Source organism: Triticum dicoccoides, chromosome 4A (genome assembly GCF_002162155.2).
Source record: "Triticum dicoccoides isolate Atlit2015 ecotype Zavitan chromosome 4A, WEW_v2.0, whole genome shotgun sequence".
Lineage (NCBI taxonomy): Eukaryota > Viridiplantae > Streptophyta > Magnoliopsida > Poales > Poaceae > Triticum > Triticum dicoccoides.
The window spans coordinates 231,192,999-231,214,358 of record NC_041386.1 but is presented as its reverse complement, the minus strand read 5'-3'; the positions used below and the strand labels follow the sequence as shown (position 1 = coordinate 231,214,358).

The window sequence follows — 21,360 nt, the reverse complement described above, 5'->3', positions numbered from 1 at the left end:
CTGCAGTGGTCGGGCATTGAGTCTTACTCAACTTCACACCTTGTAACACAGGCAAGAACCCTTTCTTAGCTTGATCCATTTTGAACTTCTTCAAAACTTTATCAAGGTATGTGCTTTGTGAAAGTCAAATTAAGCATCTTGATCTATCTCTATAAATCTTGATGCCCAATATATAAGCAGCTTCACCGAGGTCTTTCATTGAAAAACTCTTATTCAAGTATCCTTTTATGCTATCCAGAAATTTTATATCATTTCCAATCAACAATATGTCATCCACATATAATATTAGAAATGCTACAGAGCTCCCACTGTAAATACAAGCTTCTCCAAAAGTCTGTATAAAACCATATGCTTTGATCACACTATCAAAACGTTTATTCCAACTCTGAGAGGCTTGCACTAGTCCATAAATGGATCGCTGGAGCTTGCGCACTTTGTTAGTACCCTTTGGATCGATAAAACCTTCAGGTTGCATCATATACAACTCTTCTTCCAGAAATCCATTCAGGAATGCAGTCTTTACATCCATTTGTCAAATTTCATAATTATAAAATGCGGCAATTGCTAACATGATTCGGACAGACTTAAGCATCGCTACGGTGAGAAGGTCTCATCATACTCAACTCCTTAAACTTGTCAAAAACCTTTTGCAATAAGTCGAGCTTTGTAGATACACTACAAGAAATGTCAACTTGCGACCATCACTATTGGTCATTAAAAGGTCATTGTTTTTCATCTGCGACCTTTTTTGACCAAAAACAGAAGGTCAAAAGCTGGCGGTCGTAAACTGAAATTAACGACCTTCTCTGTGAGAAGGTCGTGGAATTCCACGACTAAAACAAAAAGGTCATTGATTCTATGACCTTCTGTTTTGGTCGCTAGCTCTCTGCTCAGGCCACATCGGATCCGACGTGGCAATCGGACGTGGCAAAATTGCGACCAATTAAAAAGGTCGTTGCTAAGAATCAACCCGGTCCAATTCGGTATTCTACATGGGCCTAGCCCAACAATTTAGTCTTTCTATATTTTTTCTATGAATTTTTGGTCAACTTCATGGGCCAAGCCCAACAATTCAGTCTTTTAATTTTTTGGAACATGGCCCTTTTGCGACCATTTCGTTAAGCCTTTTTGTTCAGGTTTTCTAGAACTAAACAATGTTCCAATCCACTATTATTTGGGCCATAGCCTTTTTAGAGCCCATATATTATTTGGTCCAATAAAACATTTGGTCTTTTTATTCACTGATTTCCAGCTTACACATTTGAACAGCAAACACTCAATAATTCTCTTGATTAAATGATTAAATTCAGAAATCATTCCACCAAATACACACAACAGCACATACAAGTCCGCACGTCCAACATCAACTAAAACAAGCAAAAACAGATAGACAAGCACATACAAGTGTGGTTACAAGCAAAAACAAATACACAAGCACCAAAACATGGTGCAACATCAACTAAAATTGTGCTGCACATCGCCATGCCTCTTCTGCTCTTCCGTCACAACAGCAGCAGCCTAAACAACATTAGATCCTGATCCAGATCACCAAAAAGAAACATTATTAAATGTTTAGAGACAATGCCATCAACATGAGGCGGTAATCTAACTTAACACTTTGTCTAACATATTTTACATATGCAAATAACTAAGCTTATACTGTATAAGTTTAAGATCCAAATGCAATGTGAAATTGAATTGCCAAATAGTAGCATGGTACATTGGTACAAGTGCAGGTCGTACAATGAACGTCGCTGTAACAGATTCACCTGAAGAAAAATACTACTCTACTACCACTACCATCGATTCAACTGACATGATCTAACAATACTAGTGAGCGCACACAGACTAACATCACAAGGCAGGAGAGATTAAAGGGAACAGGGACCTGATGATGATAGTGTCGACGATGATCGGATCGGGTTAGCATCGTTGAGGAGGTGGATGATCTACAAACATTTGTCATCCAAAGTAAACTCCTGCATGATTAAGAAAACTACATCAAAACTTCTTCCAGTCAATCAAACAATAAAGATCAATGTGGATTACATAGAAGAGTAGAGATCGATGTCCCTAGGAAGCACAACAAATGCTAAAAATCATAACTAGACAATTAATAATTCTATCCTTCTATACAACCACATACGAATAGGTAACATTTTTGTACAACAAAGCAACTCCATATGAGAAGGAAAAGGGTTGTGGGATGAAAAGCTTACAAACTTGACAATCTCTCGCCACATTGTAAACCAGATATTAGTATGAGGAAGAAATAATACTCTCTCACCACGATTGGCTCTTATAACTACTGTACGCAGCTCTATATGTACCATGTACTGAAAACTAAGGAAGTAACATGACACAACAGACACCCGCTACATATCCCAGGCAATATCTACTAGCACAATTAACCAGAACAATTACAAACAGAGTAGGAAATCATGAATGTGTAAATGCATGAATGGTTCTTTAGATCAACTTTAAAGCTAGCAGCAAGCATGTTTAGACAACTTAACAACATTAGTAATACTACTTCAGATTTGGACTAGTAGAAGGCCAGGCAGAATTTATGAGAACTTTATTGAATTCATTCAATACAGGATAGCACAAACAAAAAACACACAGTCAAAATGAGTCTTTGTTCTTAACAGTACAAAGCAATCATGACTGGATTTGTAGATGTTCTGTCGGTTATACTATATTAAACTGAGCCAATTATTGTAGGTGAAAGTAATGCTCCCAATATATCATCATCATTAACATCAAACAATTCTGAATGTAATCAGAGGAAGCACAGCCCAATCATGTGCAATCAAATCATAAAGAAGGGTACATGTGATTATTAGTGTTACTATTAAGAGCCTGTTCGGACTCTCTCCCCGCTTCAACTCCACGCTGGAGCGGAGCAGCGTCCAGTTAAAATTTTCAGAGTCGCCCAAGGGCCACTCCGCGCGCTCCACTCCGCGCTGAAGGAGCGGAGGCTTGCCGAACAGGGCCTAACTTGAAGAGGACGACGATCTGGTCGTTGCCCACGTCCCCCGCCAGCGGCCGACTCTGCTTCTCCACGGTCTGGAGGGTCAGGCAGAAATCATACTGCCACAGTGTGCACCTGGTTAACCTGAATCAGCAGCTCGCCATCCTACTCCAACAGATTGAACCTCTCCTTGCTATCTCACCTGACCGCCTACACGCGAGAAGGCAAAAAAACATTTACCCAAAGCATCCTACAATTCACAACAAATTTGAGATTGACCCAATTTATTTTACAACATATAGAGATTTCATAATCAAAGTTCATTGTGCTAGGCTGCTAGCTATCAAGATGAAAACAACATGTAGCAGATACAAGCATACCAGGCAAGGTGGGCTAGGTGTTTAGTAAGATCACCTACTGTTCAGCAGGAAGATGGGTCATGAAAAATATTACCTCCCTGATTTCATCCACCATGTGGGACTTGAGGGGAACCTTGGCGAAGGTCTGCAGGTTGAGGCCGAGCAGGTCGAGGACCCGCACGTAGCCGTTGCTCCTCATGCCCAGGCTCAGCTCCGGTGCCATGTGCCGCAATACCATCGTCCTGAGAAGAGAAGCACAGACAGAAGGCAGCCGTGAGTGGGTACCAAGGGAAAAACAGAAGCCACAACCAAGAATTGCAAGATTTAGTATAAAGGAAATAGGATTTCATAGATCAACTGACATGGGTTGCATTGAAATCCAAATGAGTCAACAAAAAATGACTCCCATCAACGGCAAGTATGCGGTAGCAGCTGTGGTCACGGCAACCGGAAACTCAGAAATGATATTGGCGGCAAACCCATTACATGTACCAGACGCCACCCACCTATCAAAATTGATAAACACTTCAGTTGTGTCTAATCCTATTACAGGGCTCGGAAATGACAATGCCACAACCCTTTGCATGTACCAGACCCCATCAACCTGTCCAAATTGCTATAGGAGATGGACGTGCTACCTGCTGCTGCGGTGGTGCATCGTGGTGGCCTGTTTGAGCTCCTCCTCCTGATGCTGCTCACTAACCTGCAGGACAAACAAGGCCATAGGTGAGCTCCAGCAAAGGCATTTCATGATGATTTCAGGGCAGAAGATTGCACCTAACTATACACCAAGAACACAACTACTGGAAACTGTTAAGTCATACATATTACTATGAAAAATGCCCGTGCGTTGCAACGGGAGAATAAATATCCCCGCACTCATCCAATTTAGTCCCTAAATACTGCACATTCGTGAACATTGTAAAACCATTTCATCCAACTTTCATTGAAAATACAAACTATTGCAGCCAAGTTTCTACAATTTAGTGTGGAGCTTAAACAATTGTTGTTGTGGTCAACATCAGTATTAACTCAATCCAGCCGTGGTTAATCTTTATCGAAGAAAGCCACAACACCATGAGCCTGTATTCTTTTTACAGAATAATCCAGAATGTTTACAAATGACAAATACCAAAAGAATGACAATGAACTTGGCTAAAATCCTAAGTCATGTTTCAACTTTCAACCATGCTAGGATCCCTCAGATATAGCTAAATAAGAGCGGTTTTGAACATTTCCTCAGGCTACATAAATAATATACTGCAAAGGATTCTCTTCAGCCTAAAAGATTCATTCTCATCATACCGGCAAGAAACAAATAAAAGATTCTAAATAAAGCCACTAAAATAAATCAACAATTAAGTGCTGTTTAAATAAATGTACTTTTGTATCTACAAAACTGAGACGCAAACAGTACAAACGGAAGCAAGAGTTAATCTCACCTTCGATGTTCGAACACATTAGAACAACTCGTGTCAGGACTACATTTGTAAGGAGACTATCGATTTTAGCGAGAAAAGTGGTCCTAGATGATCCAGTGAAATATGATTTTTCTTTGTTTTCAAAAATCCATAGACGGAGAAATAATGGGAGCAGTAGATAGAGTTGTTAGAACATAGGCTAGAGTTTCATCAGCAGCAAAGTGAAGTTCAGCTCCAGTCTTGTAAGGAAAAAAGTGTAATCAGGCATACAAAATTGTATAGAGAAACTGCAAGCCACTGACAAATAAATATTCAGTAAAACATATAAAGGCCACCATCCTTAGTGGCATATGTACAACACTGGACCACTTCCCAATAGAACTCCTAGTGGAACGACAATGCTGAATGAAGAGAAGCATCAGACTTGTAGCGGTCACCCTAAACAACAGTATTAACGCACCTCATAGACCAAATCTTTTTGATAGATAACTTTGACAGCCACTGACACAAAGTGGAGCGACAACATACAGTGTTATTCAAGCCATGGTACGAACGGCCCAATCAGTCATTAACAGGTTTGCATCAGATAGATCCTGATGGAATATGTTAATAGAAAGGAGAGCTTTGTTTTGGCGCGTGCATCAATAGCAGAAAGAAATAACCTTATTGTTCAAAATTTATAGTTGATGACCAAGATTCAAACTCATGCAGTAGCATAATATTCATAACTACGACTTCCAAACGAATTTGTATTTAATACCAAATACACAATGCCAGTAAATTCTTGGTCCAATTGAACCGTAGTGAAGTTTCTAATGTGCACATCATATTGTTTCTCCTGTTCCACAACCTATGTGTGACATGAATCTAGCTGAAACATCATAGGTAGGAGAGTGCAGATGAGGGGGGCATAACTTATCTTACATGTCAGCCCAGTGGAGGTAGAAGCATTCGAGTTTCTTCGCATCCGGCGACTGCGCCGCCAGATTCGTGACCACCCACACAGCGATGTGCTGGAGGGAGAGACGGTAGGGAGGTGATGCCACTGCATAGAGACTGCGTTTGCGCGGACCACTGGCTCTCTTAAGATGAAAACTGGCTGTATTCCTATATAACAATTTTGGTGTTATTTTCTTACTGTTTCTTTCCCTGATAGCCAAGCCATCATTATAATGAATATGTTTCCATGTTCTTAATGCAAAGACAGTAACCGACAATTCATATTTTATACCATTACCGTTTTTTCTTTAGGATCAATCTTATTTGTTTGCATCATTGATATCAAAATTACATCTTCCTTACACCATGAAGTCATTAGTTTAAAATAGCAGATCTGTGAAGGGGGGTGTCTATTAGCAAATTTTGGTCTAAATACAACTTAGGCAGGCAAATGCTTAGTGTAACTAATGAACTGATGTTGTTTGCGTTTCTGAACTTTGCTAAATAAACTCTAGACGGATACACCAAAAACTAATGAACTCTATCTCCACAGACTCCATCTCTAGACGAACAGAGAAAAAAAAAAACTATCCAAATCTTTCCAAGCACACAAAAATGATCTTAGTTCGTGAATTGCCTCGCGCATTGCGCGGAACAGGGTGCATACACATCAGCAGCGTATGAAGCATCTCTCTCTCCCCCTCAATCCCTCTCACCAGCAGTAGCATATGAAGCAGCCGATCTGTACGGCGCGCCTCTCTCTCTCTCTCTCTCTCTCTCTCTCTCTCTCTCTCTACACACATACATAGGCAGGCATACAAACGATACATTCACATTCACATTCACCAGAGAATAATCAGCATCATTATTGGCAGTTTGTGGCATCTTCAAAAAAATTATATATATATAAACAAAATTTTCAACGGTGGGCAATCAGTCAAACAAGCATCCAAACACAAAGTAGTATAATCGTTGCTAGCCCAGCTACTCAGATCCGATCGATGAGGCCAACTACTAATCATAATGTTTCCCCTGCCTGCTATGGATCCTTGCTGCTAACAACCCATCCAGCCTCCCTTGCAAGATGCCAAAAAGAATCGAATCGATCGGAAGTAGCTATTGGCCAACTGCCTACTGCCAGTGCTAGCCATCAGTGGGGATAGATCGGACCGAGTAATTACCTGCGATGGCGGCCACGCACGGCTCGGCGAAGTGCCCACTGCAGACGACCACGGCGTCAAACCTCCTCCTCTAGCTCGCTGCCAGCGCAGGCGAGCCTCACCCTCCAGCCCGCGTCGTCGTCCCTGCTGCGGCGGACGCTCACCACCTCCGTCCCGAACCGGACCAACCCGAGGAGGTCGAACCGCTGCACGAACTCCTCGAGGTACCTTAGCACCAGGGAACTTGTGCGGGTCGGCGGAGGAGCGGTTGGCGACGACGACCAGCGCGTCCCGAAGATCTTGGCCGCGATCTCCTCGTTCTACGGTGGCAAGTTGGATCTGGGAGTGGGGAGAGGATCTGAGGTGGGGAGGGGAGGTGTGGCGGAGGTGGGTGGCGGCGAGGAGAGGGGTGGGTGGTGGAGGTGGGTGGCGGCGGGGGAGGGAAGGAGTCTGGATCGTGGAGCGCTAGGGTTTGCCCGTGGGGAGAGAGAGGAGGGGACAAGGAGTGGTGTGCGGGGGAGAGAGGAGCTCCCAGTGGGTGGGTGAGAGGGTGTGGGCCGTTGGATCTCGGAGTATTCGACGGTCTCTAATGCTTGATCCGCGTGACATGCTTGTAGACCAATCATACGAAGTATTGGTCACAATCGATTAACAATAGGTGGCTCTTACGAGTTAGTCAGATGATTTTGTCTAGAAATCATCCGCCTAGCTAGCCGCTCGATCTGCGCATTGGTGATCGTTCGATCACATCAATATGTCACAATAGCATCGAGCATGAAAAACTTCAACGCAGCACAGATGACATCCCCACGAAGCTCCATTGCGGCTCTCAACGGCGCGCCAAGAGCTCCAACGCAGCACCACAGTGTCCGACGAAGCTCCATTGCAGCGTCGGGGAGCTCCAACGCAGCACCATGACGCCCGACGGTAAGTTCCCTTCTCTTTTTATGACAACGTTTAAGTACGGTTCCCTCAAAGAACTAGACGTACTTTCATATTTGGTGGGATTTTCATCGATTCACTAGGAAACGGGTCAAATTTGAACTGCGATTGCCTTATAGTTTATTCTTTATTTTTTCCAAAAATCATTTCTAGGTACATAAGTATCTATTTAATCACAGAGATACCAAAAATTTTCCAATATTCAACCACCAGCTAGGAACAGTCAAGCACGCCGTTTTAACCGCATTTTGAAACGAGCATGAAAAATTAAAAAAATTAAAAAATTGGAAAACCTTCGCATTGTGTCATTATATGTGACCAAGTTTCTAGGAAAAATAATAAACTTGTAATACGGTAATTATTTTAAAAGAAGTGTTCTCAGAAATGAGCTATCATGCGTGAAGATGCATGGCTTTCAAGCAAATTGATCAATATTATGGCCACATTCATGGCTTAGTTTGTTTAAATGATCTAATATTGTACACAAGGATGCATCTTGGAATAGCAAACAATGTTGCCTAAGTTTTCATTTTCTTCTCACGGAAAATACATTTTCCATTTTTCGAGTGTCCGAAATGAGTTTTTTTTTTTGAAGGACCTACCATATATTTGTTGTAAAATTGGACCAAATCAATTTTTTAAAATACTAGAACATATTTAATGCACAATTGACTAAATGGTTGGGTGTCAAAAGTCTTGATCCACCTTTGATGAAAAAGACAAATTTCCGTCGATTTAGTAGGAAGCGGGTCAAATTTGACTCATAGTTTTCTCTTTATTTTCTCCAAAAATCATTTCTAGGTACATAAGTATCTATTTAATCAGATAAACATCAATTGTTTTCCAAGATTCAACCACTAGCTAGGAACGGTCAATCCCACCGTTTTAAGCGCATTTTGAAACGGACATAAAAAATTTAAAAAAAATCAAAAAATTGGAAAATCTTCGCATTGTATCATTATATGCGACCAAGTTCCGAGGAAAAATAATAAACTTGTAATACGGCAATTGTTTTAGAAAAGTGTTATCAGAAATGAGCTATCGTGCGTGAAGATTCATGTCTTTCAAGCCAAATGATCAATCTTATGGCCACATTCATGGCATAGTTTGTTCAAATGATCTCACATTGTGCACAAGGGTGCATCTTGGAATTCGAAACAATATTGCCTAAGGGAGTTTTCATTTTCTTTGCACGGAAAATTCATTTTCCATTTTTCGAGTGCCCGAAATGAGTTTTTTTGTGAAGGACCTACCATATATTTGTTACAAAATTGGACCAAATCAATTTTATAAAATACTAGGTCATATTTAATGCACAATTGACCAAATGGTTGGGTGTCAAAAGTTTTGATCCACCTCTGGTGAAAAAGACAAATTTCCACCGATTTAGTAGGAAGTGGGTCAAAATTTGAACTGTAGCTGCCTCATATTTTGCTATTTATTTTTTCCAAAAAACATTTCTAGGTACATAAGTATCTATTAAATCAGAGAAACATCAAAAGTTTTCCAAGATTCAACCACTAGTTAGGAACGGTCAATCCTGCCGTTTTGACCGCATTTTGAAACGTGCATAAAAAATTCAAACAAAATAAAAAAAATAGAAAAACCTTAGTATTGTGTCATTATATGTGACCAAGTTTCTAGGAAAAATAATAAACTTGTAATACGACAAATATTTTTAAAAAGTGTTCTAAAAAATGAGCTATCATGCGTGGAGATTCATGGCTTTCAAGCCAAATGATCAATCTTATGGCCACATTCATGGCATAGTTTGTTCAAATGATCTCATATCATGCACAAAGGCGCATCTTGGAATTCCAAACAATGTTTCCTAAGGAAGTTTACATGTTCTTTGCATAGAAAATTCATTTTCCATTTTCCGAGTGCCTGAAATGAGTTTTTTTTGTGAAGGACCTACCATATATTTGTTGCAAAATTGGACCAAATCAAATTTCTAAAATACTAGGTCATATTTAATGCAAAATTGACAAAATGGTTGGGTGTCAAAAGATTTGATCCACCTCTGGTGAAAAAGACAAATTTCCGTCAATTGAGAAGGAGGCGGGTCAAATTTGAACTGTAGCTGCCTCATAGTTTGCTATTTATTTTTTCCAAAAATCATTTCTAGGTACATAAGTATCTATTTAATCAGATAAACATCAAAAGTTTTCCAAGATTCAATCACTAGCTAGGAACGGTCAAGCCCGCCATTTTGACCGCATTTTGAAACGGGCATAAAAAATTCAAAAAAAAATCAAAAAATTGGAAAACCTTCGCATTGTGTCATTATATGTGACCAAGTTTCCAGGAAAAATAATAAACTTGTAATACGATAATTATTTTAAAAAGTGCTCTCGGAAATGAGCTATCATGCGTGAAGATTCATGACTTTCAAGGCAAATGATCAATCTTATGGCCACATTCATGGCATAGTTTGTTCAAATGGTCTCATATCATGCACAAAGGTCCATCTTGGAATTCCAAACAATGTTTCCTAAGGAATTTTACATTTTCTTTGCACGGAAAATTCATTTTCCATTTTCCGAGTGCCCGAAATGAGTTTTTTTGTGAAGAACCTACCATATATTTGTTGCAAAAGTGGACCAAATCAAATTTCTACAATACTAGGGCATATTTAATGTAAAACTGACCAAATGGTTGGGTGTCAAAATATTTGATCCACCTCTGGTGAAAAAGACAAATTTCCGCCGATTCAGTAGGAAGCGGGTCAAATTTGAACTGCAACTGCCTTATAGTTTGCTCTTTATTTTTTCCAAAAATCATTTCTAGATACATAAGTATCTATTTAAGCATAAATACATGGATTGGTGGTGATACGTCGAGGTTTGGACGGTGGCCGAGGGCCCCAACTCCAAAGCGCGTAGACTCGCATGCCCGCCGCGTGGTCACCGCGCGACCGTGGCGTGGCCATGCGTTCTGGGCAGCCTAGGCATGTTTAGTAGGTTGGGCACTCCCCAGGTAGATGCTATGAAGGAAATAACAACAGAAGAATCTCACGAGGAGACCGAACTATGCTCAAACATGAATTAGCAGCCAAGTGTTTGATTAGCGGTACGGGAAATTCACAAGGACAATGGGCCTGAGTTTTGGATGAGGATGATCATCTACTAGGGAGACTGTCTTGGCAAATTTTCAGCTCAAATGGAGGAGTTTGGATGGCACTTGCTTTGCAAAGTATCACATCGGGCAGAAATATGGATGTTGAAGCTAGGCTCAAATGGATAAGTGTATTGAGCCGAATTTTTGTGGAGTATGGTAATTTGGGCATAGTAAAGCACTGTAAAAAAATTATACCATTTGGATAATCCTAGCTTGTACTTCCTTCACAAAGCTTTTCCATGGATAAAAACTTTAGAAATTTTTTGAGGAAGATTTAATAGGCAAATGGAGCTGAATTTTGGAATGTGGGAATGATTTGTATATGTAAGACGGCACAAAAAGTTTGAGGACAATAGGAGGTGTCTAGATAGCACTTGCTTTGCAATGTGCCAATTTGGACAGAAAATAGAAATTGAAGTTGGGCTTACATAGATGATTGGATTGTGCTGAAATTTGGTTTAGGGGGTTTCTATAGTTAGGGTAATGTCCTGGTAAATTTTCAGCAATTATAAAGCAATATAAAATGTAGTTGGTTCACAAACTAAAAATATTACCAGAAACAAAGATTCAATGATGAGCTCACATGTATTATCAAATAGAGCTAAAATTTTGTGTAGAGCTAAGAATTTGGCATATAGAATATGTGGCAAAAATTCAACTCATTACGATATTCCTATCTTGTACTTCCTTCACAATGCTTCTAGGTAGACAAAAACTTTGGAAATTTGCTGAGGAAGATTTACTTGGCAAACGGAGTTGAATTTTGTCATGAGGCAATGATTTGGATAGGAAAGAATGCCCAGAAATTTTGAGGGCAATCAAGAATATATAAATAGTACTTCCTTCACAAAGTGATGTTCTGAACAAAATAGGAAAATGAATATTGTTGAATCATTTTTGAACTAGGCAAGGAAGTATTTTTACGTATTTGACGAAGGTATGACCCAAAGAATTTATGATATTTTTTTGGAATTTTGGGAATGACAGAAATATAGATTGCTTCACAACCTAGGGCAAAAATTTACACATGTACATGACACATAGGCAAAACTGATGAGGTGGCGCATAGTCATAGCAATCCACCACAATTTATAAGGTTATGACCATCTATATTGGTCGTGATCAGCTAGAAATAAGGCAACGGATCAGTGTTGTCTGCTTTATGACCATTTCGTGTAAGGAAATTACGATCTTTATGGCCAAAATGGTCGATATAGTTGAGGGTTTGGAGCCCCCGAGCAGCTTTTGACCAATTGGTCTCAAATGGTCGTAGATCTATGACCAATTCTTCCAGGGTCACTGATAGAAGGTCACTAGTTGACATATTTCTTGTAGTGATAGGAACATTACCGTCAGCGTCAGTCTTCTTCTTGAAGATCCATTTATTCTCGATGGCTTGCCGATCATCGGGCAAGTCAACCAAAGTCCACACTTTGTTCTCATACATGGACCCCATCTCAGATTTCATGGCTTCAAGCCATTTTGTGGAACCTGGGCTCATCATCGCTTCCTCATAGTTCGTAGGTTCGTCATGGTTAAGTAACATGACGTCCAGAACAGGATTACCGTACCACTCTGGTGCGGATCTTACTCTGGTTGACCTACGAGGTTCAGTAGTAACTTGATCTGAAGTTTCATGATCATCATCATTAGCTTCCTCACTAATTGGTGTAGGTGTCACAGGAACCGGTTTCTATGATGAACTACTCTCCAATAAGGGAGCAGGTACAATTACCTCATCAAGTTCTACTTTCCGCCCACTCACTTCTTTCGAGAGAAACTCCTTCTCTAGAAAGGATCCATTCTTAGCAACAAATGTCTTGCCTTCGGATCTGTGATAGAAGGTGTACCCAACAGTCTCCATTGGGTATCCTATGAAGACACATTTCTCCGATTTGGGTTCGAGCTTATCAGGTTGAAGCTTTTTCACATAAGCATCGCAACCCCAAACTTTAAGAAATGATAACTTTGGTTTCTTGCCAAACCACAGTTCATAAGGTGTCGTCTCGACGGATTCCGATGGTGCCCTATTTAACGTGAATGCAGCCGTCTCTAAAGCATAACCCCAAAATGATAGCAGTAAATCAGTAAGAGACATCATAGATCGCACCATATCTAGTAAAGTACGATTACGACGTTCAGACACACCATTACGCTGTGGTGTTCCAGGTGGCGTGAGTTGCGAAACTATTCCACATTGTTTCAAATGTAGGCCAAACTCGTAACTCAAATATTCTCCTCCACGATCAGATCGTAGAAACTTTATTTTCTTGTTACGATGATTTTCCACTTCACTCTGAAATTCTTTGAACATTTCAAATGTTCCAGACTTATGTTTCATTAAGTAGATATACCCATATATGCTTAAATCATCTATGAAGGTGAGAAAATAACTATACCCGCCACAAGCCTCAGTATTCATCGGACCACATACATCAGTATGTATGATTTCCAAAAAGTCGGTTTCTCGCTCCATTGTTACGGAGAACGGCGTTTTAGTCATCTTGCCCATGAGGCATGGTTCGTAAGTACCAAGTGATTCATAATCAAGTGATTCTAGAAGTCCATCAGTATGGGGTTTCTTCATGCGCTTTACACCAATATCACCCAAACGGCAGTGCCACAAATAAGTTGAACTATCATTATCAACTCTGCATCTTTTGGCTTCAACATTATGAATATGTGTATCACTACTATCGAGATTCAACACAAATAGACCACTCTTCAAGGGTGCATGACCATAAAAGATATTACTCATATAAATAGAACAACCATTATTCTCAGATTTAAATGAATAACCGTCTCGCATCAAACAAGATCCAGATATAATGTTCATGCTTAACGCTGGCACCAAATAACAATTATTTAGGTCTAAAACTAATACCGAAGGTAGATGTAGAGGTAGCGTGCCGATGACGATCACATCGACTTTGGAACCATTTCCCACGCGCATCGTCACCTCGTCTTTAGCCAGTCTTCGCTTAATCCGTAGTCCCTGTTTCGAGTTGCAAATATTAGCAACAGAACCAGTATCAAATACCTAGGTGCTACTGCGAGCTCTAGTAAGGTACACATCAATAACATGTATATCACATATACCTTTGTTCACCTTGCCATCCTTCTCATCCGCCAAATACTTGGGGCAGTTCCGCTTCCAGTGACCAGTCCCTTTGCAGTAGAAGCACTCAGTCTCAGGCTTAGGTCCAGACTTGGGTTTCTTCTCTTGGGCAGCAACTTGTTTGCTGTTCTTCTTGAAGTTCCCTTTCTTCTTCCCTTTACCCTTTTTCTTGAAACTGGTGGTCTTGTTGACCATCAACACTTGATGCTCCTTCTTGATTTCTACCTCCGCAACCTTTAGCATTGCGAAGAGCTCGAGAATTGTCTTATCCATCCCTTTGCATATTACAGTTCATCACGAAGCTCTTGTAGCTTGGTGGCAGTGATCGAAGAACTCTGTCAATGACACTATCAACTGGAAGATTAACTCCCAGCTGAGTCAAGTGATTATGGTACCCCAGACATTCTGAGTATATGTTCACTGACAGAACTATTCTCCTCCATCTTGCAGCTGTAGAACTTATTGGAGACTTCATATCTCTCAATCCGGGCATTTGATTGAGATATTAGCTTCAACTCCTAGAACATCTCATATGCTTCATGACGTTCAAAACATCGTTGAAGTCCCGGTTCTAAGCCGTAAAGCATGGCACACTGAACTATCGAGTAGTCATCAGCTTTGCTCTGCCAGACGTTCATAACATCTGGCGTTGCTCCTGCAGCGGGTTTGGCACCCAGCGGTGCTTCCAGGACGTAATTCTTCTGTGCAGCAATGAGGATAATCCTCAAGTTATGGACCTAGTCCGTGTAATTGCTACCATCATCTTTCAACTTTGCTTTCTCAAGGAACGCATTAAAATTCAACGGAACAACAACACGGGCCATCTATCTACAATAACATAGACAAGCAAAATACTATCAGGTACTAAGTTTATGATAAATTCAAGTTCAATTAATCATATTACTTAAGAACTCCCACTTAGATAGACATCCCTCTAATCATCTAAGTGATCACGTGATCCATATCAACTAAACCATAACCGATCATCACGTGAAATGGAGTAGTTTTCAATGGTGAACATCACTATGTTGATCATATCTACTATATGATTCACGCTCGACCTTTCGGTCTCAGTGTTCGGAGACCATATCTGCATATGCTAGGCTCGTCAAGTTTAACCTGAGTATTATGCGTGTGTAAAACTGTCTTACACCCGTTGTAGATGAACATTGAGCTTATCACACCCGATCATCACGTGGTGTCTCGGCACGATGAACTTTGGCAACGGTGCATACTCAGGGAGAACACTTTTACCTTGAAATTTAGTGAGAGATCATCTTATAATGCTACCGTCAAACAAAGCAGAATAAGATGCATAAAGGATAAACATCACATGCAATCAATATAAGTGATATGATATGGCCATCATCAGCTTGTGCCTTTGATCTCCATCTCCAAAGCACCGTCATGATCACCATCGTAACCGACACGACACCTTGATCTCCATCATATCATTGTTGTCGTCTCGCCATCTATTGCTTCTACGACTATCGCTATCGCTTAGTGATAAAGTAAAGCAATTACAGGGCGATTGCATTGCATACAATAAATCGACAACCATATGGCTCCTGCCAGTTGCCGATAACTCCGTTACAAAACATGATCATCTCATACAATAAATATAGCATCATGTCTTGACCATATCACATCACAACATGCCCTGTAAGAACAAGTTAGACGTCCTCTACTTTGTTGTTGCAAGTTTTACGTGGCTGCTACAGGCTGAGCAAGAACCGTTCTTACCTATGCATCAAAACCACAACGATAGTTCGTCAAGTTAATGTTGTTTTAACCTTCTCAAGGACCAGGCGTAGCCACACTCAGTTTCACTAAAGTTGGAGAAACTGACACCCGCCAGCCACCTGTGTGCAAAGCACGCCGGTAGAACCAGTCTCGCGTAAGCATACGCGTAATGTCGGTCTGGGCCGCTTCATCCAACAATACCGCCGAACCAAAGTATGACATGTTGGTAAGCAGTATGACTTGTATCACCCATGACTCACTTGTGTTCTACTCGTGCATATAACATCTACGCATAAACCTGGCTTTGATACCACTGTTGGGGAATGTAGTAATTTCAAAAAAATTCCTACGCACACGCAAGATCATGGAGATGCATAGCAACGAGAGGGGAGAGTGTCATCCATGTACCCTCGTAGACCGTTAAGCGGAAGAACTATAACAACACAGTTGATGCAGTCGTACGTCTTCACGATTGACCGATCCTCAGCAACGAACATACGGCACCTCCGCGTTCAGCACACGTTCAGCTCGGTGATGTCCCTTGAACTCACGATCCAGTAGAGCTCAGGGAAGAGTTTCGTCAGAACGACGGCGTGGTGATGATGTTGATGAAGCTACCGTCGCAGGGCTTTGCCTAAGCACCGCTACGATATAACCGAGGTGGATTATGGTGGAGGGGGCATCGCACACTGCTAATATACCAACAGATTAATTGTTTGTGTCTATGGGGTGCCCTTGCCCCCATATATAAAGGAGCTAGGGGGGAGGCGGCCGGCCAAGGAGGAGGGCGCGCCAAGGGGGGAGTCCTACTCCCACCGAGAGTAGGACTCCCTCTTTTCCTAGTTGGAGTAGGAGAGGAGAAGGAAAGGAGAGAAGAGAGAAGGAAAGGGGGGGGGGCACCGCCCCCCTCCTTGTCCAATTCGGACTAGAGGGGGAGGGGGTGCGTGGCTGCCCTGTCCACCCCTCCTCTTCTCCCACTAAGGCCCATTAGGCCCAATATACTCCCCGGGGGGTTCCGGTAACCCCCCGGTACTCCGGTAAATGTCCGAAACCTCCAGGAACCTTTCCGGTATCCGAACATAGTCATCCAATATATCGATCTTTATGCCTCGACCATTTCGAGACTCCTCGTCATGTCCGTGATCATATCTGAGACTCTGAACTACCTTCAGTACATCAAAACAAAAAAACTCATAATACCGATCGTCACAGAATTTTAAGCGTGCGGACCCTACGGGTTTGAGAACTATGTAGACATGACCGAGACACGTCTCCGGTCAATAACCAATAGCGGAACCTGGATTCTCATATTGGTTCCTACATATTCTACCAAGATCTTTATCGGTCAAACCGCATAACAACATAGGTTGTTCCCTTTGTCATCGGTATGTTACTTGCCCGAGATTCGATCGTGGTATCAACATACCTAGTTCAATCTCATCACCGACAAGTCTCTTTACTCGTTCCGTAATGTATCATCCCGTGACTAACTCATTAGTCACATTGCTTGCAAGGCTTATAGTGATGTGCATTACCAAGAGGGCCCGGAGATACCTCTCCGACAATCGGAGTGACAAATCCTATTCTTGATCTATGCCAACTCCATGAACACCATAGGAGACACCTATAGAGCACCTTTATAATCACCCAGATACGTTGTGACATTTGGTAGCACACAAAGTGTTCCTCCGGTATTCGGGAGTTGCATAATCTCATAGTCATAGGAACATGTATAAGTCATGAAGAAAGCAATAGCAGTAAACTAAAACGATCAAGTGCTAAGCTAACGAAATGGGTCAAGTCAATCACATCATTCTCCTAATGATGTGATCCCGTTGATAAAATAACAACTCATGTCTATGGCTAGGAAACTTAACCATCTTTGATCAATGAGCTAGTCAAGTAGAGGCATACTAGTGACACTATGTTTGTCTATGTATTCACACATGTATTATGTTTTCGGTCAATACAATACTAGCATGAATAATAAACATTTATCATGAAATAAGGAAATAAATAATAACTTTATTATTGCCTTTAGGGCATATTTCCTTCAGAAGGCCGCCGTCGTTGCAGTGGAGGGCCCACCCAAAGGCAAGGACCATCGCAAGACGGAGCGATATTTTGAAGACGTCCTAGAGGGTGCTCGTTTAATAGAGGGTCAATGCTCGAAAGAGGTCATGTTTGAATGAATGTATCCAGGCTGCCCAGAGTTTGTTTTATGAACCAAGGCTTTTGTAATATATTTGTGCCTTTATCTGAATTATTTTCCTCATATGCGGCTGTTTTTATTTCTAAAAGTTTGCCAGTTGTTGGCTTCAGCCCCTACGTAGATACTACGGGGGTGTTCGGAATAGCACATGACCACACTTGACCCAACGTCTTGGTCCGTAAAGGAGGTGTATGTGTAGCGAACCAGGCAATCAGACTATGCGGCTTTATCACTCTCACTTAGCCATAGGAGTTCAACAATGGGACTATAAGCTAGCCCCTGGTGCGTGTACGGCTATCCGAGCTTGGATGCCTTAGGAACGTGACTGGGTGGAGGCCAGTCCTTCGTACAATACGGAAAGAAAATCGCAAAAGATTTAGTAAGTCGCCGAACTGCTGACCAGCTCTCGCTATATCATGATGGTCAGTTTTCGGCTTTCTCTACTGAGGTGTTTGACCGGACGAACCAGAAACACAATCGCACTAGTTCTCCCTTTACTACCTTAGCCGAACAAGTGGAACATAAGGTGGTAACCACAGGAGCCGGGCAACCCAACTATTGACCAAAGACATGATTCGGAGCCGATGCATATAATGCAGTATTTGGGACGCCGAAGTATACTATAAAAGTCTCTGGACTTTTTTGTTTTTGAAAAATATATGTGGCCGAATAGAGCCCCTGAAAATTTATGCCGAGGTGTATTATGTCAATCTGACGTGAAGAGGGGATACATATTATGAAATAAGCGAATACTGAATAGGGTTGGACAAAACTGTTTCCACTATAGTCTGATTGATACGTCAAAAGGTGCTCTTATAGAGAATGCCATAAGCATCAAGGCTATTTTACATGCCAAGAATTTGTGAGCAAGGGAAAGTTGTATACAGGTCCTAAAAAAGGTGGTCTTGAAGATCCTTTGGACACCCTGCCACACGTCTGCGCCGCTTTTCACCTTGGTGAAGGATCCTTTGAGAGGATCAACGATCGTATATATAGAAGGGGCCTGGGAAAGGGCCCTTGTACCATCGAAAAGTGATCTAGGTTTTAAAGAACCTGAAATAAGAGAGAAAAGAGAAAAAGGGAGAAGAAGAAGATTAAGGTCCGAACAGGGTCGAGCCGTATTGTGGACCTTGTCCTTAGTGTGCCTCTGTCCTTGCCCATGGTATTTTTAGTGCGTAGTTATGCACGCGGTGTACGTATGCGTGATTAGGTGGGGTTTTTGATGGAGGCCGAATTGCTAGTGGAGCTCTGGATGAACTGAACTGTCATTCTGCAGGGTAGACCGGACTCGTTTGATAGTGTCCGGGGGCTTGATGGCTGATGGAGTATTCGGCTTGTTAAGGCCGCTCTGTACCTCAGCTGCAAGGGCCGCGGTATGCTCCTCATTACGGAGGGAGCGCTCGATATTGCCATTGATTGTTATAACACCGCGTGGTCCAGGAATCTTGAGCTTTAGATAACCATAGTGCGGGACTGCATTGAAACGGCGAAAGTGGTTCGTCTGAGCAATGCATGATAACCACTGCGGAATGGGACGATGCCGAAGATCAAATCTTCACTTTGGAAATTACCGATGAGCCGAAGACTACTCCCAGAGTTATTGACCCTATGCAGCAGGCCTCTACGCTGGGTATTACTCCTTTAAAGGTGGTTTTAGTAGGCTTGATCCTTGATGGATCGATGCCCATTTTACATACAGTGTCCCGATAAAGCAGATTAAGATTGTTGCCGCCGTCCATGAGGACTCGCGTGAGATGGAATCCGTCGATGATTGGATCAAGGACCAATGCTGCCGAACCTCCATGACGGATACTGGTCGGATGGTCCCTGGCTCCATGCGATCAAAAGTGATCGGACAAGCCGACCATGGATTGAATTTTGGGGCGACTTGCTCTATGGCGTAGACGTCCCTTAGTGCGCGCTTGCGCTCCCGCTTAGGGATATGAGTGGCGTAGATCATATTCACTGTTTTTATCTCGGGGGAAATTTCTTCTGCCCCCTGTGTTCGGTGGGCGAGGCTCATCATCATCCTCGCTAGGCGGCTCCTTCCCCTTATGTTCGGTATTTAACTTACTCGCTTGTTTGAAGACCCAATAGTTTCTGTTGGAATGATTGGCAGGCTTGTCAGGGGTGCCATGAATCTGGCAAGGCCGATCGAGTATTTTGTCCGAACTGGATGGACCATCTTTGTTTCCTTTGAATGGCTTCTTCCGCTGACTGGGTTTAGAGCCGCTGAATCCGGTGTTGACCACCGTGTTTTCGGTATCCTCATTGCTACTTTAACGCTTGTGTTTGTTGCGTCGTGGCCTATTGTTGCCATCTCATGCTTCGGAGGTGCTAGGGTTGCTGGTACTGTTGCTTCTACGAGCTAACCAGCTGTCTTCTCCCGTGCAAAAGCAGGTCATGAGTGCGGTGAGAGCTGCCATCGACTTTGGTTTTTCTTGGCTAAGGTATCAGGTGAGCCATTCGTCAAGGATGTTGTGTTTAAAGGCCACGAGGGCTTCGGCGTCCGAACAATCGACAATTTGGTTCTTTTTAATTAAGAACCTAGCCCAGAGTTTTCGGGCCGACTCTCCGGGTTGCTGGACTATATGACTAAGGTCATCGGCGTCCGGAGGCCGGACATAGGTACCTTGGAAGTTGTCTCTGAAGGCGTCTTCCAAATCTTCCCAGCTACCAATGGAGTTCTCTAGGAGGTTGTTTAACCAGTGTCGTGCTGGTCCTTTCAGTTTTAAGGGGAGATATTTGATGGCATGGAGATTGTCATCGCGAGCCATGTGGATATGGAGAAGAAAATCTTCAATCCATACCGCGAGATCCATCGTGCCGTCATATGATTTGATATTTACGGGTTTAAACCCCTCTGGGAACTGGTGCTACATTACCTCATCAGTGAAGCATAAGGGGTGTGCGGTGCCTTTGTATCGGGGAACGTCGCGACGGAGTTCGGATGACGTCGTGTGCGGTTTTCGGCCCGGGTGAGGTTGTGCCTATCGCGCCAGGCCTGATGGCCGTCTTCTCGCATTGGGGCACACCCCCTTGATCCATATGATCTGGCTTGGCCTGCTCTATTGTACAGGTCCTGTCGTAGGTCGTAGGTGTATCCTGGAGCCACTGTCTCTCTGCCTCGACAACGAGGTGGTGCGGGTTGGTGTTCGACATAAGTGGCCGCTTTATCTCGCCCACGTGGTGGCCGGTCTGGTTCAGCAGCACGGTCATGTCTTGATGGTATTGGCTCGAGGGCCTCGTCATCAAATTGTGGCAGTAGTCAACGCTTCGGATAACTCTTTCTTGGGTGTTGGAGGCCATATTCTTCGGCAGCTAGGACCTGGGTCCATCTGTCATTGAGTGTATCCTGTTCGGCTTGGAGCT

General features: G+C 42.4%; 1 protein-coding gene across 1 annotated transcript; it reads right to left on the bottom strand.

Moving 5' to 3' along the window:
- Positions 1–1,270: 1,270 nt before the first annotated feature.
- On the bottom strand, positions 1,271–7,674 carry LOC119283484. The gene is made up of 6 exons (XM_037563017.1): positions 7,615–7,674; positions 6,875–7,318; positions 3,972–4,036; positions 3,428–3,575; positions 1,889–1,979; positions 1,271–1,535 (listed from the first exon to the last, which is right to left on the bottom strand). Exons 1-5 carry the CDS (start codon positions 7,672–7,674, stop codon positions 1,950–1,952), a joined length of 747 nt encoding a protein of 248 aa, XP_037418914.1. The 3' UTR covers positions 1,271–1,535; positions 1,889–1,949.
- Positions 7,675–21,360: the final 13,686 nt, after the last annotated feature.